The sequence below is a fragment of the Buteo buteo genome, chromosome 12 (assembly GCF_964188355.1).
Source record: "Buteo buteo chromosome 12, bButBut1.hap1.1, whole genome shotgun sequence".
NCBI lineage: Eukaryota > Metazoa > Chordata > Aves > Accipitriformes > Accipitridae > Buteo > Buteo buteo.
The window spans coordinates 21,413,575-21,441,185 of record NC_134182.1 but is presented as its reverse complement, the minus strand read 5'-3'; the positions used below and the strand labels follow the sequence as shown (position 1 = coordinate 21,441,185).

General features: G+C 36.5%; 1 protein-coding gene across 2 annotated transcripts in view; it reads left to right on the top strand.

Moving 5' to 3' along the window:
• Positions 1 to 27,611, top strand: part of ZFAND3 (zinc finger AN1-type containing 3) — a 150,405-nt gene that overhangs the window by 36,034 nt on the left and 86,760 nt on the right. For both annotated transcript variants that reach the window (XM_075042941.1, XM_075042942.1), the window contains 2 exons: positions 1,480 to 1,520; positions 3,414 to 3,440. In XM_075042941.1, the coding sequence (XP_074899042.1) occupies positions 1,480 to 1,520; positions 3,414 to 3,440 (68 nt within the window). The remainder of the gene's footprint in view (positions 1 to 1,479; positions 1,521 to 3,413; positions 3,441 to 27,611) is intronic.

Here is a 27,611-nt window from a genome sequence, read left to right as displayed (position 1 = left end):
AATACTAAGATATGATTGACCAAGTCTGGATTTACTTTGTTAGTGGAAAGGGGGGGAATTCTGTAGTTCTGACAAGTATGTTCATTTGTGATCTAACTGCTTTGAAAAAATTGTTACAATTTTTGTTTCAAGGTAATAAGCACTTTTGATTTTTATAATTTGTGTATTGTAAGATGCAGATTTCATCTTAATTCCATCCGTGTTTGGCTGGAAATAGAAAATAACTGTTTTGGTAGTCTCAATTTTTTTTGTGTATGCCTATTTCTAAAGATAAAGATACAATTAATTTTGCTAAATGATATCTCTCAGCTAGAGGCTGCCCTGAGGAGGCAAAAAGGTCTTGTGGGCATGGACAGTTTTGGTACAACCTTGCCTGTCAACATATACCTTCAGACCTGCTCAGGATGCTGTTAATGCTTATACATAATGACGGAGCTGATTCAGGAACGCTGAACGAATCAAATATTGGGCAGTGTGCAACAGAAACTGGGTTGCTCTTACCTAAAGACATTTCAACATATAGAGAGCATTTGAGAATATTCTCCAGCTTGCTTTGTAAAGGAGATGTTGTGATGTTAGATGACAACCTTTTGTAAACTGGGAGAAATTTGTTCTCCCATAGTGTATTGCTTTGGGTAGTTTCATGGTAGCCGGAGAGAGGTCTATAGCCTTAATTTTTTTTTTTTTTTTTTGAGCCTACTGACTTTCTTTATGAGGGTGAATGCTTGTAGCATAATTGCACAAACACTTTGGAGACATCTGGGAGGCTTAAGATACTGCTGTTGTTCTCCAGCTGTTTTTCTCTCAGCTGAAGGTTGCTGCCCTCAAAGTTGAGCCATACTAATGGATCATATGAACTGCCCTAGTCCATGTCAGTGCAAAGTCAGCCAGGTTATTTTAGATTACTGCTGGATGCAGCTGAGGGTAGTAATGAATAGCTTGAGGTAATAACTTCTTAAGCCATTCCAGCTAGACTTCCAAGAGCACATCTGTCTGTGTCCTTATAAGTGCAATACTTTAATCTCTCTATTGCTGTACTGTATTCAGGATTTGTCAGGACTGCAGACCTGTTTCCAAGGGGAGTCTAAAATTCAAGTGGAATGTATTTGCTCTTCCTGTCTATCATTATTATCATATTGCAATAGAAAGATGCAAATGATGAGTGTGTAACATATACATTTAATGGTAGAGTAAGCTTATTTTCATATATGAGGTAAATGTGCGGAAGTCATGTTTTGGAAGCTCTTTAGGTTGGAAAGAGATTGCCATATGAAGTCTCTTCCCCCTGTCCCTGTTCCTAGTTCAGCCACGTCTAGCCACTTATCTTTGACTCCTAGCCATTTACGTTCTTACCCTCTCTGTACCCTTGCTTCATCTCTTCCCCCCTCCCCCCCTCCCAATTCCCTGTATTGATTAGAATTATAACGAATTTTTTAGCTCTTTTTTTTTTTTTTTTTTTTATTTTTATTTTTGCCTCAGGTCCAGCAAGACTATGAATCTCTGTTCCAAATGCTTTGCTGGTAAGTGCAGTAAAAGGTTTTGTGTTTTTGTTAGATTATCAAAACCACATTGTTGGCATCTCCTTTAGGATTTGTGCATGGGTTTATCTTTCTTCAGTGTGTATATATGTAATCAGGTTTTCCTTACTTTGGTCCTTCATTTATTTGCTAATCAAGAACCTCTTGTGTAAATGTACCAATCAAACCTTGCTCCTGAAGTTTATGGAATTCTGGAACACCCCTGAACCACAGAGCTCTGCTGTCAGCACAGCTCCTATACAAATGATGTGGCTTTCAAAATGCCCAAGTCTGAATTGTAATTTGGAATTTTGTAGGATTTATTTTGTAATAAACTCTGAAATATGGTATGGATAAAAAATTAAAAGGAAGAGTTGGTATGGAACACCACTTGTTCCATTTTGTTTTAACTTGCAGCCCTTAAATGTTAAATCATCACTAGCTCATCAGTAGGCTAATTCTAATTGCTACATATTATTTTCATATTGCAAGGTCATTGCTATGGTGTAAGATGTTAGGAATTGCTATTGACCTTTTCATGTTAGCATCTTCTAGGTTTGCCTTTCTGAATTTTTTTTTTTTATTTAGTATTGTAAACTTATTTTTAATTGCAATTAAAGTGCTGTTATAGTTCATGGTTTTTAATTTCTCTTGGGGGAACAGATACAGTATTTAAAAGTTCTGAACTTTTTTTTAAACTGCAAAGCTTTTTCTGAGTGGTTTTTTTACAAAAAATGAATTTTGACTTGTAGATTTCAGATCTTGGGTTCATCATCACTTCATTAAACATTAAAGGTCATCAAAGGTTGTTTAGCAAAATGATGCATGTATTTCTCTGGCTGTTTACAAAGCCATGGATCACTGGAAAGGGTATACTGAAGAAAGTGCAAGTCCTTTCATGTACTCTTTCCCTACTGACCACAGTCAAAAGCAAGCTACTAGGTCTTTGATTTGACTCAGTACAACTGTTATGTTCATATTAGCACTGTAAATAACTTCTGTTTGTGTACCTCAGAAATGTGGAATTTCCGATTCTGAGATGCCAAAATGGCCCATCCCTCAGAATATGAGTTTAACAGGGTACCCAAAACTTGATAGCCAGCAGACCAGGCATTAAGCAACGGCATCTTTTATTTTGGTTTTACTGTTAGGTTTTTTGTTGTTGTTTTGTTTGTTTTCGACAAGAAGAAAAATTCTTGGCTTCTATTCTGTAATTCTCCTGAAATGCCATTACCTCTGATCAAGTTCATTTTTTCTATTGTAAAAATGCAAGATAGTATCTAAATATTTTTGTGATTTTGGGGGGGAAGTGAAGACTACTTTTAAAAATTTTCAAGACTTTCCTTACAGCCTGTTTATTTTAATGAAATAAGACTTTTGAAGAGTTTGGGTAACTTAAAGCTATTGCTAGTTGGAACAAAACCAGGTTTTATGGAAAAAGGCAAATTTAATCTCTTTTTAGATCTTAACTATGGTTCCTTCAACATGTAGCATGGAAATAACTAGTTCTGTTTGAGTAGTAACTCAAAACCTCTCAATGTCATCATTCCAACATAACAGACTTTTTTTTTCTTCTTTTTGTGTGATGTCACTGAAATACTTTTAGCATATTTTTTATACTGGGTTTCCAGCCACAGTATTGAAATAGAAAGATGTATACTCCTGTTTCTGTAAATTTAACCACCACAGATAGGAAGATTTTAGGCAAGTAAGCTGTTGAAATATGTTTTTCACTCTTCTGGTCACTCCAAAGATATGATATGAAAAAAGTTCCTATTGTTTCTCTTTTAATAAGGCGAGTTATTAATTCAAATGGATTGAAGCAGATTTGTATACGAGGGAAAATTGGGAATTATTATTTCTCTTGACCGTCATTTCCTTTCTCTTTTATTTTAGAAAAAAGAAATCCGCACAACGAAAAAGGTTAGTAACTTTGTTAAATGCCTGGGTTTTTTTTCAGAGGGAAGGGATAGAATCCAGTCTTCCTATTTTATTAAAAATTAATTTCACACACACACAACAGCAAAGCCCCTTAGATTTGTGTAAGCATTACCTTTTCATATAGATCAGGGGAGAAGGGCAGCAAGTCAGCAAGAGATGAAAACATTGTTGGGTTTACATTGCAATATAAGTTACTATGTGGAACCTTCCTATCTTTACTGTTTTTTCAGACTTTCTGAACTATGTACAAGTGTGTAAGTACATGATCCTGAGCTGCTCTTTCCTTCTGCACTTCCTCTCTTCCCCATCCCCTGGGAAAAATGGTCATAGTTTGATGTCTGTGATGTTAACTAGCACAGAAATGGAGCAAAGGGCAATGGTCAGGGGCTGTCAGTTTGTGTTCTTATTTGACCAAATGCTTGTGATTTCTAAATTTCTTATCAAGATAAATTCACTGAATTTTCACTCCCATTTGTCCAAAGTTGAAACAAACAGCAAAAGCAACCAGATTATATAGCAGGGAGACTGGAATTCCTTGTTTTGGGTATTTTTGTATATTTTCTTATATTAAACATGGAAATACTTTTCACAGGTTATTGTAAAGATTTAAGTTGTTCAGCTTTCTATGGCAAGAGTGAGTTGGATACTGCACAGCTAAATGCAACCCTTTGCCTAGAATTGCCCAATGTTTTGACCTAGATCTAGAAGGTTTACTAAGCTCTTTTGTACAACCACAAATCTGCTGTTCATTTGCCGCAGACTAGTTCTTGGCTTGCATGTAAAGTTTTATAAATACTGGAGAGGAGCTTGAAGTTAGCTATCCTTTTCAGCCCTCTGCCTTCTCTTCACCCCATCTGCCTGTTCCAAGAAGGAATACCTGACTTGTTTTATTTAAGCCCTGTAGAAGCAGCAGACTCTGAAATGTTCAAGAGCCCCTCCGAAATAATTTCAAGTTAATTGTACTTCTGCAAAGTTCTTTACCGCATTCTGTCTCCAATTCAGTGCTGACCATGTGCTATCAATGCCTCAGAGTCTCCAGATACAGTGCAAGTATAATCCTACATATTAAATTGCTTCAAATAAATTTGCTCTTCAGATGGTTAAGGCATAGTTGCTTCAGACTTCTTGTACATCCAGAATACAAATGCAATAAAGAGTGGGGGTTTTTAAATCAGAATATAGGCTGGTAAGTGAAAAAAATGCAAATTATGTCTAGAGTATCTCCCTTAGTGACACCACATCTTTTGCTAATATTGCAGCCTCTCTTTCAGTATGGTAAACTGCTAAGCCTGAATGATTAAAATACAGGACAGTGATGAGTGAAGTTTTTCAAAAGTACTCTTTATTAATCTATCTTTGCTTCCATTAGGTTTATAGCAGTTTTAATAGCGACTTCAGATAGGGACATTGTTTAAGTACTTTGTAAAATTGGCTTTTCAAAAGTAGGCTCTTTCAGGCAGGAATTCTACACTCATTCATGAAAACAATACCTGGTACCTCAAGAACTCAATTTTAATTGGAACATCTGGGAACAGTCACAGAAAAAAACTATTACAGAGTAAGAACAAATATTTAAGTACAGAAAATGTTAAAACTAGACTTTCTACTTAAATCACACCAAAAAATGCACTCTACCTTTAATCCATTGGATTGTGAGTCTAGAAAGTTTAATTTGTGTTGTGGTGCTATCAGCATTGGAAAGAGGGGTGCAGGAAGTAGATTTCAGCTTGTTCAGTAGTATGTGAAGCTGAAGGTCAATGCAGCACTGGATGGTTTGGTGGAGAGATACACTTGGAAAACTGGAAGAAGATAAAATGATGATTAGGGTATTCATGGATTTGTGAATCAATTTCATAGCCCTTCTGTCTGAAGGTGTAATTGAAACTTCTGGAGGTGGGTGTCCATCTCTTAATCCAGCTATGCAATATTCATGTTCTATGAAGCGCTAGATCAGCGTCACCTAATTTGAGAAAATACTTCAACCAAATAGTCCAGGAATTCTCTGAGTTTTAGGGGCCTCAACTCTTAGTTCAGTTTTATTTTTAGTTTGAAATCAAACACATTTTTTTACATACTGGTATCTTGATGAGTAAAAACTATAGGTTTTTAATCTCCATCTATCAGGTAGGATATCAGTATTGCTGGAACCACATATATGTTTTAAATACATATACTTAGCTCTGTGTGAGATTATGAAATTTTGTAACTTCAATAGTATCTTTTATTCTCCTGAATTGGAAAGATCTGACTGGGGCGGGGGGAGACACTAATCTGCTATACGTCATCTGATTCTAGAAGCATCAGATTATTCCCTATTCTTTCTATTTCCTGAACTCACTCAGATGTCCGACTGTAGAGTTATTTCATGGTTTTTTGCATCTTAACCCTTCTGCTGATCTTTATTTTGTCATGCCTGTTTTCGGAGCTTACAAAATTGGGGGGTTTGTATGACTCAGAGTCACTTGAATAGCACAATTTCCTCTTCTCTCAGTCTTTGTAAATCCTGGGAGCTATTTAGAGTGCTGCCTTGTCTGGCAGTAATAACACCTACTGTAAGCATGAGCTGGCAAAAATTGGTGTTCCTGCCTAAATAGATTTTGCTGTTAATCAACTGCTAACTTGATCCTCAGTCAAGCTTTCAGCTTGCTTACTGGAAATCTTTTCAACAGGTGCATCTTGCATGTTGCTAGTTCAAATTCTGTCATCTTTGCTGTATCATGTTGTATGATAAATTATGCTTCATTCAGCCCTTCTCTTCTTCATAAAGTTTTCATTCCTAAATGAATGATTAATAGTCTGTTAGGTTTGCATTTTCCATATTCTTGTAACTTCTGATGTGAATCAACCTGTTTTAGTACTTGGCTAGAAAAGCAGCAAGCATTTTCAGACGTTTGAAACCAACACTAAGTGCTAGTGTTCTTTATCTGTACACAGAATGTTTCTCTTTCAGTATGGTATTTCCTTTGTGGCCTCTAATGGAAACTGGTGCCTTGATTTTTTGCTTCATGAGGCTAGAATTTGTTGCTGTATTCATGTCTGTCTCTATTTTGAAGTACGTGGCCTGCTTACTACAAAAAACAGCGCTCACTGCCTAGCACTTGAAAGTAGTCAAACTTCATCTTGAACTTTTATTACACAGTCAGGCTTGCAGCTAAATAATTTTGTGGAAAATTGTATAGCTGGTTATAGTGGCAACAAAGATATTTCTAATTCTAGAGCACCTACTAATAAAGAATGATAACATTCCAGATATAAACTTAAATATTGTTTGGCATACATTTAATTTCTTTTACTCTATGCCCGAAGAATTTTTAAAAGGAGAAGACTGGTAGGGAAAAGATGTCTTAGCATAATTAGTAAACTTGAAAAGGTGACATGTATGCTAAGCTTGAGAAAGACAATCACCATGAAATGGAATTAAGAAAAAAAAATTGGATAAATTACTTTAGTTGGGCTTCACTTATTTATAAGCTTGATTTGCACTGCTGACCCCAAAGACATTTACTCTATTAGTATGCATTATTCTGTGGCTTTAAAAAATGTAAAGATCTAAGTAATAGCTCTGTTTGGGTTGTTAGAACAGGGCAATATTTTGTGAAAGGATTTGGAAAGGATTTATATGTTTTTAGTTTTCTGCTTTTCCCCTAACTTGTCTTAAAGTTTTGGAGGGGAAATACAAATTAATAGAAAATGAGTTTATTCAAGTATAGTTGTATTATCTAAGCTTAGGATTAAGTGTTTTACTTCTGTCAAAAATAGTACCATCAACCAAATTATCCAGCATATTCATGCTATGTGTTTCTAGTACTCAGTATATACAGGAGAATTGGAAATATGGGAGAGGAGGATACCTCAAGCTTTCTAGACTTGCTGGAGTTTTAAGAGTTAAATGGAGATCACATTTTGAGTGAAGTTAGTATAATGTTACTTGAGAGGTCCACTTTTTTCTCTGTCTATGGTATCATGGCATGGCAGTTGTGGAGTACAGGGCTCCTATGTTGCTTTGTGGCAATACCGATAGGATTTTGCTATGTTTTATATAGAAAGGTGTTAAAGATGCTGTATGGAAGACACAACCCTCATCTGCCTGGGGCCTGGCTGTGTGAAGGCATTGTGTATGCAGCAGTGCAACGTAGGTTGTCAATAGGGCCAATGGCTCAGCTGCTGGTTCAATTTGCTCAATTATTTTCTCCTTTTTGCTCCTCCTTCATCTTCCCCCATATAAAATAGTGGGAAGGGGCAAGCACTGATGGAAGACAGAACCATGAAGTATTTCTATTTCTGTGCAATCGTTAGTGGAAGAAAGAGAATTTCTTTCACAGCTGGCACTCAAATGTTGCGTATTGAGGTAGGACAGGTTTTTTTCTTTTTCTCTTTTCTTCTTTCTGGCTGCTACTAACTTCAAGTGAGTAGGGCTTTTTCCAGTCACATTTGAAAGTATCTTTTCATCACAGTTTAGGAAAATCGAATGCCTTTTAATTAAGAACTTTAAAATTTTACCATCAATCAATCCTACCAGCAAACTACCCTGTAGGGTATTAGTCGTTGTTTCATTGGATTGCATCTTGCTAAGTTCGCAGTCTATTAGTCTGGGGTTCATTTGTTAAAAATATAAATTGCACTCAAAGAAAAATATAACCTCTTCTCAGTACTGGCTAGCTGAAAAGACTGCCAAATAGTCTTAATTTAATTTTTTCTTCTGTCTTGACAAGACATCACTGTTATTTTCCATGTGTTTTCTTTTTCTTATCTCAGGGGATTGCCAGTCCCATTGTACAGATTGATCTACAAGCAAAGAAAAGAGCTCGGCCCTTTTTTTTCCTCAGACTTGCATTTTTAGTTTTTCATAGCTCTGTTTTCTAGTATGTTTTCTTCTTTATGGTAAAGCCAATTTCTTTGTTTTGTTAATATTTTGTTCACCTTCTAACTTGTAACCTTTCCAAATGACTCGTTGAAACACTAGCTGTAATTTAGTCCCTTGTGTATAGATTCTCTGATGATGTAAAAAAAAGTTTAGAAATATGACTTAATTGCCATGATGTTTGCACATTGCCAGCATGAAAGCAGAGTTACCTATTTAGAATGTGCAACCCACAGGTTTAATTTATTAAACTTTCCTGTAACTCCATTCTCCTATAAATGTGTGCATAAGATAGGAGAGGGGATGTTTTTCTTTTTTTACCATTTAGCAATTTGCTTGAGTTATAGAAAAGTCTGTGCTCTGTTTTGTGTATTAGCTCGTTTGGAAACCTTTATAGAGACACTAGTGATTTGTTCCTTAGCCTCCCTGTGGAGTTTGTTCCATATTACAATCTAATTCCATGTCCGTGTCGTGCACTCCTGAGCTGTTAATTTGTACATTTCAATGCAGTTTGTTTCATGGTGTTTTTGTAATCCAAACTGAATGTAATGAGCTATGTGCTTTGGGGATCCAGCCTTGCCTTGCCAATTAGAACAAGTGGTTACTGAGAGAGAGCATGTTTTAAATGAAACATGGCACCTCTGCGTGGGACCACCAGCCTTTGTGGAATAAAAGAGGATATTTAACTCTTTCTCTCTGAGAAGAGTGGTCAGTATCAGTTTAGAAACATTCATCTCATTCCTTTGAGAAGTATGATGCAGATTCATGTTTCATCTTGCAAATAAAATTTAGTTTGTCATTGGAGATGTGTTATGCAGTACTGCCTGTGGAGTATTTAGGAATGCACAAGGATAGCTGTCAAGTTGACTACATGTTTTCTAGGATTCTAATCGCTAATGCCACATGAAAATTGTACAGGACTAACAGCTAACCTTTCTCTTTCCCCTTGTACTGCTACCCAAGAAGCTGAGGTAGGACAGGAAGAGTGCCAGGTGGTAAAAGAGCTCGTTTCAAAATGTATTTTAGAAGGGAAGGAATCTAGAAGCAACACCTACTAAATAAGAGTACTAAGTTTATGTGCTAGGTGACCATGAGGAAGGGCTCACTGTTGTTCTACTGTTTCAAGGTAACTGGGAAAGGGTACCTCTGACCATCAATATTTGTGATTTTTACAGAAATTATCCAGCATTCTACTGGTCTTTACACTAAGTAAACTCCCTGGTGAACTCAAGCAAGACACAACAACGATTTTAGAAGTTAACTCTACTTTGCCATTCTTTCTTGCATTCCAGCCCCAATGTTTCCTTTCCTCCCTCTTCACTCTAACTTGCATGTTCTACATGCTTGTGCATCTTCAATGGGAAGAAGTTACTGTCCACCAGCAACCTTCAGCTAAGGACACTGAGAAGGAATTTAGGTGAACAGTCGTGGCGATTGACTGACAACATTTCAACAGCCCTTGCATACACAAGCAAGGCAAGACCAAGAAAAATCTCCCTTGTAAAAACTTCTTAGCTCAGCAGATAGGTGTAAGGGAAATATAACTCTTTGCTAAGGTGGTTTAAGCTGTTAGGTAAGGAGGTGTACAGGAAAAACATGGTCTGGATTATAGAACAAAATGTTAACTGATGACTTTGCAATTGTCTATCCATTTTATATGAAAGGAATGTGACCTAGCAGCTAGACAGCTAGCTAGGAACTTGAGACCTGATTTCCTTCTCACAGTCAACGAGTACTTCTTTGTGATACTAGACAAGTCACTTTTTTTTGTCTTCTACTCCTGTTCCTCATTAGTTACTGAGAGATGATAATATTTTCCTGCTTCACTGGAATGTTTGTGAAGATAAAATATGTATGATGTTCAGTACAGTAACAGTGGTCATCTAAGGAGATGAGATAAATTGAGAGCCCTATCTTGGGAAACAAAAGGTTATTTTGAGGAACAATATCTGTATTTTCCCCTTCCAAATCAGCTTGAAGTAAGCATGCCATTAGCACATATTAGATTAAAATACAAATTGGATGTCTTCAAAGTCAGTTATGGCCCTCAGGCTGAGTAAATTGCCCAAACTCTGGGATAGAAGCTTGATCCTTTGGTTGTATGTAATGCAGATTCACCCACCACCCTCACCCCCCCACCTCACCCCCTAACTCTAGCATAGTGTTAGTGATAGTGCAGGACACTAGTGTAACAATTAGTGTCAGATCTTATGGAGGAGGAAGGCAATTTTATTTCACAAAACCTGTAATTAAGTTGGTTGTGTCTATTTATGCTTTCACACCCATATACTCACAAGCCCCAAGATGCATGTCCAAGTAGTCTGGCCAAGATCACCTGTGTGTGACATGGAGAGCAAGGAGTTCTGTCTTTTGAGCCCTTACTATCACGAGAAGCTGATTTTGGACTTGCGTTTTATACGCTTGAGGAATGGATGCTGTGAGGGACCTTTTCCTTATTTATATTGTCTTAGCCCTCATAGGTCTTGGGCAAAATTCTGGAATTTCAGTTCTCTTCTTTCCCATATGTGGTTATTCTACCATTGCAGTTCTTTTCTTCATCTTCTTGACGCTTTATCTTTAGTCCAGCTTGTTTCTCATCTTAATTTGAATGAAATCACATTGCACTGTTGCAATTAATGCATACCACTTCTTTTAACCCTTTTAATGCTGTTTCTTGTGGAGCCTGCAAACATTCCAGTCATTGTTAACTCATACCAGTCTTCATATATCTATTACAAATCTTGTATGTTCTCACAAAATTAGTCACCAGAGGGCAAACTGCTCATGCAGATTTAGTCAATACAACTCTAACTTTGCACTTTTTAAAAAACAAACAAACAAAAAATCCAAACAAACCCACAACATTGTCTATAAATGAGTTTACATGTAGTATTAATTAGATGGAAAGTGAAAAGTATAATGGCTCTTCTTTGGAGATATAGAAGTATTTTAAGTTGAATGGGGGGGTGGTTAAAAGTTAACATTCAAACTGTTGGACTAATTTGCAAACTTTGGGGGAAAAACCCCAACCCTTTAGATAAAATTTTTTCTTGTCATCACATGTAAATATCATCTATTAGTGAGGGAGAGTAATAGTAGGTTAAAATAGTTTCCAGAAGGAATCTGGCTTTAACCTTAATTGTGAGTAGATGAATCTCCATAACGGGGGTGGGGAAGAAAAATAATCTTATGCTGGATATCTCTAAGCCTGCAGGACTGTACATAAGGCCTTCCTTGAAAAGGTACCCGAAATAACTGCATCTCTAGTAACTGAACAGTTAAGATTTTGTTCCTTTGCTTTGCAGAAGGCATAGACTGTTGACTGAATCTGACACTAAAGATTTAGGAAATGACAAGGCAGGTTATGGTGCCATAATAATTAATCCAATATGTGTCTATGCATTATAACTGTCTTTTAATCATGCTGAAAGGATCACAGAGTACAAGAAAGCGTAAGATTACTGGCTTAATCTCCTGGTTAAAATCACAGGTCATTAAATACTATCTAGGTAAGCTCTGTTTGCTGAAAATGTCTCCTTTAAGCAGGTACTCTGTCCTGATGTGAAGACACTGGGGTTTCTGTATGCACCACGGGTGCTAGTATTTCTCATGAATAACCCCCCTCACTATTAGGTAAGAAATAGGGTACACATTTTTAATTGCAGCACTATAGGGATGTTTCCACAGTACTCTCATTTATTGAACTGAATAGGAAGCAGTGTAAGACATTCTGTCATGCCCTATATCTTCTTATTACAACATTTGCACGTTGACCTGAATGGAGAATAATTATTTTCTTTCTAGAATTTCTTTAGAGAACTAATTAGCTCCCTGGTGCTTCAAGAAAGTAAGTAATTTACCATCTTGACATTTCTGTGATTCGAGGTGGTGATGTTCTTCACTATACATACATAAGAATCTAAAGCACAAATGTCAAACATTTGCAGCTAGTGGATATCAACTTTGACAAGCCTTGGAACTGTAGCCCTTTCTTAATCTCCCTCCCATAAAGCATATAATTTTATGATGCTTTAAACATTGAAAGTACAGATCTCCCTACCTTTATGGAACTGCAAGAGCACTGAATGCTTCTGCTAGTGGGGTCCCAAGAATACCTATTTGAACATCCTGAAAATAAATATGTGTAGGAGGAATTTACAGAAGTCATGCAGGAATTCTGTGGCAAAGACAATGGGTAGAATTTACTTCTTTCTTTCTGATTTCTCTTCAGAATTTTCCTGGGCGTTAAAACGAAGTCAAGAGTCTAGGAGAAAGCTTTGCTTTCTATAAAATTCTGATTTCATGTTTTGAACTTCTTTCATTCTATCCAGTAAGCAAGTTAAGGGTCCTCTAAAAGAGAAGTTCTGTGGTTGTTCGCATGCACTATAAAAAGAATTTAAAATTAAAAAGATCAGATCACAAGTGCACAAAAATTATTAGTTCGGACACTTCCTGATTTCAGACTGCTTGACATTTCAAGCTTAGTGTGGGATTTTGCCATCCTGTAATGCTATCCCCCATCCTTCTGGTATAAATAAATTCAGTTATGTGGGACTGCGACTCTTACTGGGTCAAAGCATTTGGAAACCATGAGCCAGGAGTGTTGATTCTGAGCTGCTGGGCTGCAGTCAGGTCACAAGGTGGATCCAAATGCTCTGTCTCACTTGTGATCAGAAGTGCTGAAGCTGAACGAGCAGTCTAGTGGTAGTCTTCTATAGAGATAGAGTCCACCTTCTGAGATTGTAAAAGTAGCTCTAGTAATGGTCTTCGAAGCATAATGCAAGATTTTTCTCTCTCTTTTACATTAAGACTTGTCATGGGCCGAATTTGGAGGGAGGCCTTGGTTTGTGTATTTTTAACTGCTAATGTTACCCACAGTATAGCTGTTTCTTACTTGGATAAGTGAACACATAAATTTCATGTTGAACAAGGTTAATGAACTTAGTGTATAAGGAGGAAACCTTGGAGCTTTCTAAACTTTGTTTTGTGTTTATGTACATTTATATACATTAGCAGTTCAGAAAAACTGGTAACAGTTTTATTTGATCTCAGTTCCTAAATAACAGGAGCTTTTATATTTTGGGATTGGGGCATTTCTGCGTAGCTCTGTAGGATAGGTCCCATGTAAATGGAGAGCAAGTTATGAACAGCCAATAAATTTATTGGGGGGCTGTAAGCATTAGAAATCACCAAAAGTAAACTTGTGCATCTCAAATACTTTGGGATTGCTCAAAGTGGACTTGGTATTTACTTGCTTCCAGTTAAATTCTCTTTATCTGAGGTGAAAGTTGTTTGCAGTGAGCTAAATCAGCAAAAAAAGATGCATTTCTTAATTGGTAATTGTATAAGTTACAGGCTTTGCTTTCTTAACCAAAGATGGTGTATTTTTTGTCTCCTTTTTTTTGTTTCAGAGTAGGAAAAAAAAAGCCTCCAACACTTTAGATGGTGTCTGTGGAGGTAAATACTAGAGTCTGGCTCATTTCTAGGCTGATAATGAAATAAGTTGTGTTATCTACCATTGTGCTTTAGTGATGCTTAGCACAGTACAGTGTTAGTGCTTTTAACAGACAGGCTTTCATTCACCTCTGTTGACATGTCCTGCCCTGCAATGTGTGAAGAAACAGAAAGCTGATCCCAGTGTAGGTGAGTGCACTCTTTCACGATGACATTTTCTGTGCTTCAGCAAAGTCAGTGCATCACTTCAAGTCCTCAGCAGAACTGCTGTCTGCTGAAGAGCTTTGAACAGCAATTTAAAAGCTAGATTTTGGCAATGCTGGCTTTTTTTTGTTGTTGTTTTTGTTTTTAAATGAGACTCACTAGTATCTAGAGAAAACTGTGATAGATGCAAGTAATCCTAGAAATGCAGAAGCCTATGATGGGTGTTGACATCTACTCAGTAGACAAAGGTAAGTTCATGTTTAGAAATACCTCAAACATTAGTCTTTATTTTGCACCATTTCTGTTGGTGTCTATAATTATTATTTTAAAAGAGTTAAAATTATTGCATAACTGGAAACTTTTACATTTTTTTGTCAGTTGCTTTGATAGTCGCTACATGAAAATCATAGCTGATGTGTGACTGCTGCTAGTCAGAGGTAATTGGATGGGTTCCAATATGAATAACTTTTTTTTTGTAATTGGGCTCTTGGTTCTGTGAAGAACTGAACTGAAAAAAAGCGTGTCTCTGAAGCCAAAATCAAGATGGCTGGCAATATTCTCCAAATCAATATATCTGGTAGCTGTGGATAGCAGTAGGTCTCCAGTGCATTTCAGTCCCTTCCCCCCCCCCCCTCCGCTTTCAAAGAAGGGGTCTTGGTGTGCCTCAGTTGGGGGAAAACATATAGGAATATTCATCAAACAGGTTTAGAAATGCAGAGTGCTGGAAACCTTTGTAACAGAACCTGTTTTTCTTGGTAGTAACCAAAAGAGCTTTTCTAATGTAAAGGTCAGGTTTCATGTATTTGTTCCCACTTGAGCTCTTTTTGACAGAATGAAAGCTATTTTGCTCTTGATTTATAAGATATTTACTGTGAGTTACTACTGCATAAACATCTGACATTGTGAGCAACTCTGTGTTCTTCTGACCATGCCCTAGTAGATGGTGAAAGGAATTTTAAGATGTTTATTGGGGCCTTTTCTATATGTACTGTAGCAAAGGACAAAATGTCCATTTACAGGAGAGTAGAAGTAATTGTTTTGTTTTTAACTTGAAACCGTTTTCTCTTCCACACAGCAAGCTGCAATAAGTAACTCCCTGTAGAGAGAGAATGAATAGTCAGTTGTGACTCTTTCCATACACACACCTGAGCCTGAGAAATTAAATCGTGCCTTAACCTACAGGGAAAGAAAACTTATAGCTCACTTTTGGCTTCTGAAGATGTCAGTAGGACTTGAGTGTATCTTGTTTCAGAAGACTTCAGAAAATAATCAAAGTACTAAACCTTGTATACTATTATGGCAGCTTGTTATTAGATTTAAGCATACCAAGTTATTCAAATGAGAGTCTAGCTGCTTTAAAAAAAAAAAAAAAAAAAAAAGTCAAGCAGATAATCTTATCGGTGTGATGACACATAATTTATATAAATGCAAGTTGAAGATGATTTCTGTGAAGAACAAGAACAGTTTGTAACCCTTTTTGTACTCTAGTAAAATTGACCAGAATCCATTTCATGGGTTTTATAAAGGTTTAGTTAAGAAGAAAACTTTGAAACCATTCTAGAGGTTTCAAAATTTGAAACAGATTTTTAATATATTTACCCATATAAATGTGTGTGAGGGTGGCGTTTCAAGCGTGTGTTATCAAGTAGAAGTCTTGCATCTTCTTAGACTATGCTTGAGTAATGCCAGATTAAATGCTCTTGTCTGCATAGGTTTTTAAATATTCTTCTTCAGTGTGTAGAAAAATACTGAAGTTCTTTATCAGTTTCTTTTCCCTATGGTGCTGTTCCATGACAGTCAGGAATAAAATAAAGATCTCTTAATCTGGACCACATTTTTTGTGTGTCTACATTTTTAGTGGGGAAATACGTTAAAAAGCTGGTATGTACACATGTACGTACACATTCTATATTTTTATAAGTATATACGTTCTTTCTAGATCTATGCTCTATATTTTATGTAAATGCTCTGAAATGTCTTTTTACTCTGAATTGTATGTTAAATATTTCCCATTATGAAGTTACTTCACTTTTTAGAATTTTATGCTAACTTGTCACATCCCTAATAAAAATAATCCTTCAGATATTGAAAGACCTCAGTGATGTACCTTCTTCTGGAAGTGCAGAGAAAATATTTTATTAATTTTGGTTTCTTTTGATTATTTTAATGATTAAAATGAAATTGTGAAACAGTGAGAATGAAAATTAGCTTCCTGGCCTCTGCTTTAATCTGTAAAGAGGGCTGTTGGGAAGGAATATCATGCAGGATGTGACAGTCTGAAGCAGTCATTTTTACTAACAGAAGTAGTTCCTCTAAATAAATATAAAGTATGTCTTAAACTTAAAAAAAAAAAAAAAAAATCCAAAGCGTTTGGGGTAACTTCTTATTTAACCAAGTACTCAATTTTAAATTCCTGTGTTTGTAAACCTTCTATTAAATTCCAGTTTGCATTCAGATGTATTCCTAAACTATGAGTAGACAAATAAGCTAGCAAACAAGAAATGTCTAACAAAACTGGACAAATACTAAGCTTAATTATTTTATAAATGTGTGTAGATATCCTTTAGGTTTTTTAGTTAACAAAAAAGTGCTAAATTAATGTAAAACTGTCTTTTATTGTAAGTTAGTATGTTTAAATGTGAACAGTGACTGAGAATCAGTCTTTAAACTCGATCACCAATTTATAAAAACATTTTGGTTTAAATCAGTCTTTTGTGAAACAGGATTAGAATAACATTTACTAAATTTAAAATCTGACAGTTCTTTCAAGAGCTGCCAAGTTAGAACCAATTTCTTCCATTTCTCCTTTCTTAGAGAAATTCTAAGGAATTCAGGACCTGAAAATTGAAGAAAAGCATAAACTAGTGTGAGATTGTATTATTGAGCAGGTGAAGAAATCCTGTCTTCTGTTGTGCATTTTCCACCAGGTCTGAGGCTGAGTAGCTATAGAACCTCTGTAAGCATCTAACTGCAATGGCTGAGAAGTTTTCTGTTTTCTACCCAACCTTCTTCTTTGGTTCCCCTTTCTCTGAAGGTCAGGGGTTGGGTGGGGGGAGAAGTTACAGTGGCATGGCATTTAGTCTGCCCAAAACATTATCCTTTCTTTTCCTGCCTTGTATTAGAAAACTCTTCCTTCCCTTTTACATTCTGTCTTATATTGCATACAGCAGAAGACTGAACTGTAGTAAGGATGTGGGCACTTTTAGAAAACACTAATTCATGCGTAACTGGGTTAGTGAAGGGGAAGTTTCCTGAGTTTAGACTGTACTGCAGATGCAAGTTGGTGGGTGGTTGAGTGAAACTAGTAGCAAATTACCGTTTGGCCTGTGCTGTTCTGGCTCTCTAGTTAAAACTTTCTTTGCTAAAACCTTTCCATGGTACTATTTGGTATCATTTATTAAATAGAGGCTTAATAAGGAGTTGAATTTTGTGGTTAACTGCAACTCATTTTCTGCCCTTTGCTCAAAGGAGAGCAAGTAGGAGGCTCCCTGCCTGTTTTTTCAGTTCTACTGCTGATTAGGGAAACTGAGACTGTGAAAGTTGGCTTTTTTTTCTGCTATATAAGTTTGTGCAGCAACATATTAACAATCTTTCAGTTGTGCCCTGGCCTATTAGCAGGAATATACAGTGGTTCAAGAATGAAATTGCTGAAAATTTTATGCCTCCATGACCTATTGTAGAACATTATGCTGCTGCAGTGTTACTAAGTCATTTTTCATCTCCTTTTAAATTAACGTTGACATTCTATTACTGGATTTGTTCTTGTCTTCAGATTGGAACATAAAGGAAAAAATCTTATTGCTGGAATATTAAATTTAATTGTTTGATAAGCAGTACCTTGCTTGAAGTAGAATTCTCCTAGAAAGATTATAATGTAAGATCAATCTGCTTTAGATTTGCTTTCTTGTATGAAAAAGTGTTTTTGGAGCATTTAGGGCATCAGGAGAATGCAGGAGGTAAGGATGAGTTGAAATCACAGTGAGAAGGGTCAAACTGCAGAAGAGATACCCATGTTCATCCATGCTCGTATTGCAACGGATAGTAATCTTCACAGGTCTGCCTTTAAGCATTATAATGCCTTTTCAATAACTACCTTGTGACACTGTTTGCTATTTGGTGATGTGAATTTCATGTGATGTACAGAGAGGTGGGAAAGCTGTTTGGAAATTAAATGTCAGTCCTGGTGGTTGGGTGGTTTGGTGTTTTTTGGTTTTTGTTTTTGTTTTTTTTCTGTTTCCTTTGAAAAGAGCCTTTTTTCAAAACTGGGTGCAGGGTTGGACTAGGCAGGTTTGGACTAGGCATTTTACAAATGCTTTCACTATAGATTTTCACTCTGATTCAACTTGGGTCAACCCTAACTAGAAGTTACTGATGAGGAATTTCAGTTTGCTTGTGGAAGACAATTTGGCTTAATAATCCAGTTTCTATTTAATCCTTTATCAAAATTTCAGAATACTTCAGATGAAGCATTTGCTTTTAACTTTAGGGAAGAGATAGATCCATAGAAATAGAGCTAGAGTGCTCAGCATAACCAGTAGGAGGTTGGGGTTGGGGAGGTGGAAGGAAATTCTTTGTTTTGCTTTTAAGATAATTTCGTCACCCTACTTGGAGACTTACAGCCCTTCAGACAAAGCTTAGGCATAAATGTAGGTGAGCTGGTATTTGACATAAGTGGTGGAGCACAGACTTCTGCCAAGAGGGATGACGTGTGCAAGGAAAACACTCAACACTTTCACAAAAAAAAGGTGAATGGCAAATAATTTACTAATTAACAGCCCTAGACAGAAGCACTCAATTTTCTGAGAGAGTTTTTAAATTGCTCATTTTAGAACCTCTTATATTCATTAGGCAAGTGATGATTTGCTTTTACTGTTTTGTATTTATTTTGTTGTTCTCCTGGTGGGATGGCCAGCAATGTGATAGCTGAGGAAGAAGAAAATTATCTTCAGTTTGTTCTGTGGACAATTGTGTTTTTCCAGGAGTTTTTCTAGTGTCTTGCTTTCTTGTAGAGTGACAGCAGAATCACGTAAGGCGTATGCTTGACACATTTGGTTGAAGTTAATGTCTTCAAATTATGTTCATCTGGCTCAGATATAAAAATAAAACCAATGTAAAGTAAATGTCAGTGTTTTTGTGCCTGAAACATTTTAAATTGGTGCGAACAGCTGGTTAAACTAGAGTCAAACACTGGCTGGAAAGGTAGGTTGAGATATGAAAGTTAGGGTTAGAGTTAGCTTCTTTCTTCTGATCCATGTTGCTGAAATTTAGATCACGAAAGGGATAGTTGGAAAACTTTCTGCCAAAAGTCTGAGTTGTGTGTCTCATATGGTGGGACTGACTCTTGCTGTAATGGCATTTATGAAGAAGAAAGCTTTGGTTTGTCAGAAGCCATAAACTAGTGAAGTAAAACCAGTTTGATCACCTAGTTCATCTGCAGACAGTACAAGATTTCTGATCTACTTTTGGTGTGTGATGTGGGCTACAGAAATTGCTTTGAGGATAAAAGGCAAATAAGTTAATGGAATTGCTTCATCTTTACAAAGAGCAAAGGAAAAATGCGCATTTCTCCGATGTCTTCCAAATGAGATACCAAGAGGAGCTGAAATACTTAAAATCATTGCTCTGCAGGAAAATAACCTTTTTTCCTCTATTTTCATGTCAAACACCATGGTATTTTTGCACTTGAGCTAGATTTGGTCCTAGAGGCTTTTGGAGGGTTTGTAAAAGAAAAACATTAGGTTTATGCATATGTTACCTTCCCAAAAAAAGTACAAGACATGAGTGTGAGCTTTCTAGGGTTAAAATAAGTGAGGGTAACACTGATTTTTACTTATTTATTTATTTTTAAAATCTTCCTCCTTCCTTTTGAGAAGTGTGACCTTCATGGGATGTTGTGTATAGCTTGGCTCCCAGTAGACTTAAAGAATCTGAGGCACATAACCTGGCTTCGGAGCTGCCTTTTTTCAAGTATTCTTACAGTGCTGTCAGTCTAACTTAGCTTTTTCTGACTTGGCCTCATAGGCTACAGCTCCTGCCTTAGGCAGACCATACTCGTGTTTGGTCCCAACTCAGAATGGATCATTATTATTTTTATTTTTAAGATTTGTATGAAATTTCAAATTGTTCACTTTGATTTACAGAAATACATAGAAGAAAATGGGGATTCTGTTTGAAGAAAAAACTTCATTAAATGAGGAACCGAGTTTTGGATCCATGTGTTCCAGGTGGCAATGGTTTGTGCTGCCAGGTCTACAGGTGTCTGCTGGAAACAGTTCCCTTATATTAGGCAGTTCTTTGTCATGTCACTGTGCCCCCCCTTTTTTGTTGTTGTTTTCTGGTTTGATTCAGAAGATGAGTGATAGATACGTATCCGTCAGTGTGATAATACCTAGCAGAATGCAGTACAAGAAGGTTAAAGGAGAGCATCTGTATCTCTGATACTTTCCAAGAAGCAGTTTTAATCCCTAGGGTGTGATACATTGCCTATCTTGTATGATAAGTGGTTAAGTGTTCCTTACAAATCAGGCATCCTGTGGAAACCTTTTAAAATTCTTGAAATCAAACCCACAGTGTTCAAGAATTTTAAAACCAGTATTATGAAGCTTCTCTAAGAAGCAGATGTGCATTAAAATGTTAAGCGGCATGCTCCTAGTATTTTTCACTGAGGAAAAAATAAAGAGAAACATTAACAGTTTTTATACTTTGTTAATGTGGGAAGTCATTTGTGATAATGCTTCCTCTTCCCTTGTTGTCGTCTTCTGTGTAAGTATATATGGTAAATGTGAGCTACATTTTTGAAGGTGTTTTATTCATCTGTGCTGTCTGGTGTCTGAACTGATTGGGCCTTTTCTTATAATGAGGTTTCAAAACCGTTTTATTTTCTGATCAAGGCTTTCAGATATGTTCATGCTTGAAATGTACTGGGCTATGAGTAGAGTAAATATTTTTCCTATATGTATGCTTGCTACTTTTCCAAAGGAACTGAAAATTAATCTTAACTCTAACCTAGCAATATTGTATGTGTGTGATATTGGACTCTTCCACGATTAAAAATTTAGGGTAAGGTTAAGTTACTAGGTACTGAGAGACAAATTGTGAAAGGTGCAGTAGCTAACTTGAAGAGAATCTGTAGAGAAACTACGCTCACTTTTGAAAATTTTGAATATTTAATTTTTCTTTTTGTTCAGTAGCTTGTATCAGGCTCCCTGATACAGTTGGGGGAATCACAGCTGTAGCTTCTTTTCTGCCAGTAACCAGTGAAGTGGATATGCAGAGCTCCAACTGTAGGGCAGAAGAGATGAGAAAATTGTGTAAAATAAAGAGAAAAGTTTGAGAATTCATATTGAATCTTAGGATTCGATCTTAACAAAATATCTTAATAAAAAATCTGAGTTGCTGTTTATTTACAGTATGCCAGTATGTCACACCACTCCTGTCAAATTTCTTGAAAGCACTAAACAATAGTGCTTCACTCACTTATGTAGGGTTGGCAGCTGGGTTGGAAAATCACACTATTCTTTTGGAACCCATCAAAGCTATACAGTAATTAGTAAATTTAAAAATAATTGAGTCTGCATGAGTTTGTGATACCATGTGATAGCACTGGTGGGTGATGAAAACTTATTAGCAAGCCTGAAAAAATTCTTTACTCCCTAGTGCTCTAGTCACCATAATAAATCTTCTAGATACTCTTCAGTAAAAACAACAATAAAAACTGAATGCTAATTTCAGTTTCATTTTACAATGACAACGGTGGTTATGGAATTTTTTTGTGTGGAATTTCTATTACTTAGGCAATTGGCTTTGTAATTTCTGTGTGCTTCAGTCAAAAATAGAGCTGTGTGCTGTACAAATAAAAGTGATGATTCACAGTCTAAGCTCAAGTGTGATAGCAAGGACATTGGCAGTGTGCTGGGGAGGCAGAGGCCGCTGGTAGGAAGAAGACGTAGGCAGGGTTCTTGTAGTGGGAGAAGTCCTGTATTTCTTGAAATTCTTTGTTCCATGTCAGTGGCAAAAACTTCCATGCGTAATAAAATTATGAATGTTGCATTTTTAGTTGAATTTTTAAAAATTTTTATATTTTTTTTAAATTAGTATATTTGAATAACTAATGGATCAAAGCTACATTTGCGTTTTTAGTGGAAAATATTCGTATAAGAAATTTTTGCCTAGCTCTTGTCTGCTGTGGAACATAAATAACCGAATTATGTTTCGGGGTTCAGAGGCACAGAGTAAATTTCTTTAACATTTAAAGGGAGAGAGGGGACAGGTGCTTCATCAGAGCTCAGTCTGTGGAGTCACCTTGCTTGCAGACTGTTCTTTTCATTGGCATAGTTCAATGACCATTGATCTTATCTTAGTTTGTGATCCTGAACAAGTAGCATGAAGAAGGGAAATACATAACTGAATAGACTGCATGGAAAAAGGAGAAGATTTCTTTTTGAAAGGATGACATCTGTTTCTTCCTCTCAAAGTGGAGGTCATGTGGGCTTTTAAGGGGAGTTTCCTGCACGGTGCAGGAGAGCAAGATGACTTTTGATCACAAATGTATGCTTGGTTTGAAATACCACCTTACAAAGAACTGCCTCTTTATAAATGGAGCTAGCATTTTCTCTCTTCCTTTTTAATTTCTGCTGTCATAGAGAGGAACAACTTATGAAAAATGTGAGTGCAGGTTAAAGCAAGGCACAGAAACTTGTTGCAGACTCTGTAATGGATGTAGGGTTTTTACTCATGAAGTAAAAACTGGAATTTTTTGAGCAAAAGCAGTCAGCTGTGCTCCTGAAGTGTATAAGCATGTACACATCAGGTTTTTTTCTTTTTCTTGATCAGATGGCCCCATATATAGCATATTTTGGATTCATTAAAGTAAGCTGCTTTAAAAAGAAATGTTCTTTCATTTGCTTTTGAACAGTAGCTCTTTTAGTAAGTGTTCAAAATTTCTTGCATTCACGATAGCAAGGAATTGTCAGAGAAATTGAAGTGCAGGACTCGGAGTAGGTGGCATTGGGGAAGGGTGCTCTGCCTGAGGCTGTAAAAGGCATGCTTGTCCTGTGAACCCACAGAGTTTGTAACAGCTTCTGAAAACACTGAAGGCAGCAAACCATTGTAACTGTTGCCCTCTTTTTTTTTTTTTTCTTTTTTTTTTCCCCTCCTTCTTCTTAGGGCATAACGTATTGGTTTTTAACTCTGAGAGCAACTTCTTTCCAAAGACACTTCATTTGGTAAGATTTGATGAAATAGATTTCTTTCTGGTTTTCAAATGTTATTAGACTGTTGTGGCTGACTTAGGAGAGATAAGGAAGAATGTGTGCATGTGTGTTTATTTATATTTGTTTCTCTCACAATTGTATAGACATGTTTCTCAGACCCTTCCCCCCCTCTGTTTTGGCTATGTTTCCGTAGAAATAAGTGACAATTATCCCAATTTCAATAGAAAAAGGAAATATTCCTCATTTCAAGTTTCATTCCTTGATTGAAGATACTCTCCTTTCTAGAAGCAAGTACTGGAACATTTCCTTCTTGTTACCGATCATTGTGCTTTGCAATAATGAGAAAAATGTTTTATCAGTAAAATACCTTTTCATCTGATTTCTAATTTATTTCTAACAGCATATATGAAACACTCAACAGAATAACAGAATATGTTTATAGTTCAACTCTTACTGGAATTCTGGATGGACTTCTGCAAGAGGACTTTATGTACTTTCATTCTGTGTCATGTGTAAATATGTATTTTATTTTTTTTCCCATGGCAAGAGGCTCATCAAACATGTTTGTATGTCATGTAGCTGTTGAAAAAGGGTTGGGAAAAGGTGTTGAGCGTGGCCTGAAATGTGTACTCTATTACATCAACAGTTCTAAGTAGAAAATACCTATCTTGCTGCTAGTGAAATAAGAATTATCAGCTACAATGGATGTGACAGTGAACGAATGGGAGACTGAGAGGTGAAAACAGAAAAGGGAGGGTGACAGCATCATAATGCTGGAGACATTTGTAAAAGAATATTAGGTCTATTGATGCACTGTCCTGTGTCAGGACCATAGTGGAAGCTATTGAGTCTTGCACAGATTCCTTTAATCAGATTTTCCTCAATTTAGGAAGCTTCTTAGTAAAAATTTAATTTGATAACCTGACACAGACCTTTCCATTTGCCTCTGTTGAATTGGTGTTGAATTGATTGAATTTGTATCAGATGCTTTATTCAGAGTTTTAGTTCAAGTTCTTGGAAATAGAGATTTATTTCAGTTGCTTTAGGCAAATCAAACTAAAAATTTCTACAGTGAGTTCTGTTTGGTGCTGTCTCTAGCATGTGTTTATCCTGCTGTGTGAATGTATGTCCTAGCTGCTAACAGGTTTTCACTTCTGGAAGGTACAACTCAAATGTGGAATGTACGATTTGGATGTGGTATGTAGAAAATGTACCTTACAAAATTGTTTAGTGAAAGAGTAAAGAGAAGAAAAAAACAATTCCTATTTGCATAAGAACCTCAACATACAATATTGTCAGACTTTCATTCTCCTTTATGAAAACCTCCTATGTGCAGACATAAATAGCATAGTTCAAAGCAGTTTTCCCACTGATGATGATAATATTATAATTAAAACTGTACATTTTACTCTTTGGTTTTGAGGAGCAGATTAAAAGATAAACTTACACTACTTTTACAGTATTTAAATCTATTACATAGTACTTAAATATTCTCATATACACAATATCCATTTGTTTTTTGCATCTGCCTTTTACTCTGCTGTGAATTTCTCATTTAAATCATCTATCATTTTTTCTTCAGTTCATATATGGCACTTGTCATTGCTATACAGATTGCACAGTCCAAAAATTTTAACAGGTAATAATTGCTAAAAAAAGCTAAGAATTACTAAAACTGTATGGTGTTAAAGTTCTGTTCCAAAAGTGAAATTTTCATTAGCTGAAAGGTGAGAATAGTGGCAGAGAAGATGGCGTCAGTCATTGTCGCCACAGAGGCAGTAAATCCCAAAGCCAGGCGGTAGCTCCAAAGAGAATAATGGAGTTGAGTCTTGCTCTTAACTGTGCTAAACAAAATAAATGTGTGGTTAATATTAAGTATATCTATAAAAAATTTTCTATGTAAAGAGAAGAAAACAAATGCTTTTGCCCTTTTTGAAGACCATAGATTGTTATACGTACATTTTCCTTAATTTATCGGTTGCCATACCCTAGTATTGAATGTAGCCTATGGGATAGAACGCCTTTGTCTTGAAGTGTAAACATGCAAATAATTTGCTTTGGTGAAAGCCTTCAAATCTTACATTTATACTCCATATACTTCTAGTGCTTGTCAATATTGTGAGACAAAAGTGAGAGTTAGTTTTGAGTGTAATGGATGTGAAACAAAAAAATACATAAAGTTCTGTTTTAAAAGGAGAGTGTAAACACAAGAAGAACAAGTTAAAATTCATGAGAGAAATTAATATTACATGGTGTTTTTGAGAAAAATCCAGAGACATTCTTTAAAATGAACTCTCTGTCAATAGTAAAGTATTAGGATTTTTTTTGGGGGGGTACTGTTGTCTTTTATTATGGAATACTGTAAGAATTACAAATACTCTTGCCTGAAGTGTTTAAAGTACGTCTATCTGTATTTAAACATCTACAGAATAATGCTTCCAAGCTGCTGGCACCCCTTCATGTTAATGTTCTACCCAGCAACAGCACAGGTGCTCTCTTAATTCTCTGTGGCATTGCATGATCTAGAGGATATTGTGTTCCAGCATAGCTACTTGTCTGCCTCAACTTTTTTCATAGTGTCCTGGACTGCTAATTGTGTTGGCTCAAATGTGGCATTTTCTAATGAGTTTACCTCCTTGTTATGGGGTTTTGTTTCATATATAGTTCTCCTTATTGTAATGTCTGAAATTAAGCAATGTGGTTAACATCTGTTATGGGTGTTTCCTTCTTTCTTTCCCCAAGGTAAATCCTGTAAGGTTGTTATTAAGTATGTTATTTCATTCTCTGCTCTGTATTTATGTTAGTGAAAGCCAGCTCACCAAAGTAAACCTTGCCTTTAGAGAAGATACTGATAGTATTTGCAGTGGTTTTAGTTTCTGTAGGAATTTGTTATGCAGACTTGAATTGACTGTGGGGAAGAGTCTGTGCTATTATACAGATGAGCTTCACCCTTGCTTTAGGCAGTTTGTGGTGTGTCAGTTCACTGCATTGTTCTCTTCAGATGCCTTCTAGTACCATGTTGGCAGATAACTGGGTTTCACGAAGATAAAATCTGAGATCTCACCTGAATTTCCTCTCTGAGAAGCCAGTATAGAGGTATGGACAGGTTTCACGTGCTACTTGCAGTATGATGACAACTGCTAGATTCAGCACTAGTTGTAGTTCCCTGAGGGTTTGGGCTATATCAGCATTGCTGTAGAGCATCCAGGGTATGACAAAGCTGAATGTAGTTGAGGCCAGATCATCTTTATCGGATGGTGTGCAGCTTCCCCTACTGCAGCCATTTCTTAGAGATCATATTTACATGTAGGTGTTGGTATATAGATCATTGTCTCCTGTAAGTTGACAATAAGAGATCATCTATCATTTTCATGGATGCTGTTGATTTGATGTTCCACATGCTGCCCAAATCTCTTTTGTTTGTTTCTATTCTCAAACAGTAGCATCAGGAATACAGTCTTAGTACTGGCAGATAGCTTTATCAGCAATTAATGATAATTGCTTTACACAGAGAAGGATTCTTCATTGTTGGTCAGACTGTTGCATATTTCACAATCACAGAAGGTTTGAGGTTGCAAGGGATGTCTGGAGGTCATCCGATCCAACCCCTCCTGCTCAAGCAGGGCCACCTAGAGCTGGTTGCCGAGGACCATGTCCAGATGGCTTTTGAATATCCAAGGATGGAGACTTTGCGACCTGCCTGGGCAACTTGTGCCAGTGCTCAGTCACTGTCACAGTGAAAAAGCATTTCCTGATATTCAGATGGAGGCTCCTGTGTTTCAGTTTGTGCCTGTTGCCCATATTTGAAGGAATGTGGTCGTCCAGGAAGGAGCAGGATGAGCAAGCAGTCTAAATAAGTATCCTTGCTATTCCAAAATAAATATTTTTGAAGAAGGAGGAAAAATGTAGTTAGAATCATTCTGGTTGCTTCAAGGAATATTTAATGCTTCCCTTGGGCTGTTTTGTGTTGTAGCCATTACATGGAAAGAACAGTGTTTTCAAAGTTCTGTTTGCTTTGACATGGTCATATATCTAAATGCATAATGGTATACCAGCCAAATACATCCCTGAGTCTTTCTATGCTGCATAGCAGTATTCCTTTTCACCTAACTTTCTGTGTCTTAGAGCTCAGTCAGGCAAAAGTGTAGTTCCTAGTTGATGAAAAGTTTGTAATTTCTTGAGAGTTTAGGTGTTAAAGGCCACATCATAGGAAGCACAGGAGAATTTGTCTTCATACCTCTCAAAATGCAGTCATTTGAAGCAGGAGTAGTTAAACTTGAAGTTTTAATAATAAAGAACAGGTTTTCATCCTCTATACTATTTACAGGGATCTGAATACATTAAATCACATAGGCTAGCTGTGATGATGGATTTCAGAAGTCATCTTAATTTACATACAATTATTGTGATATACATATTAAG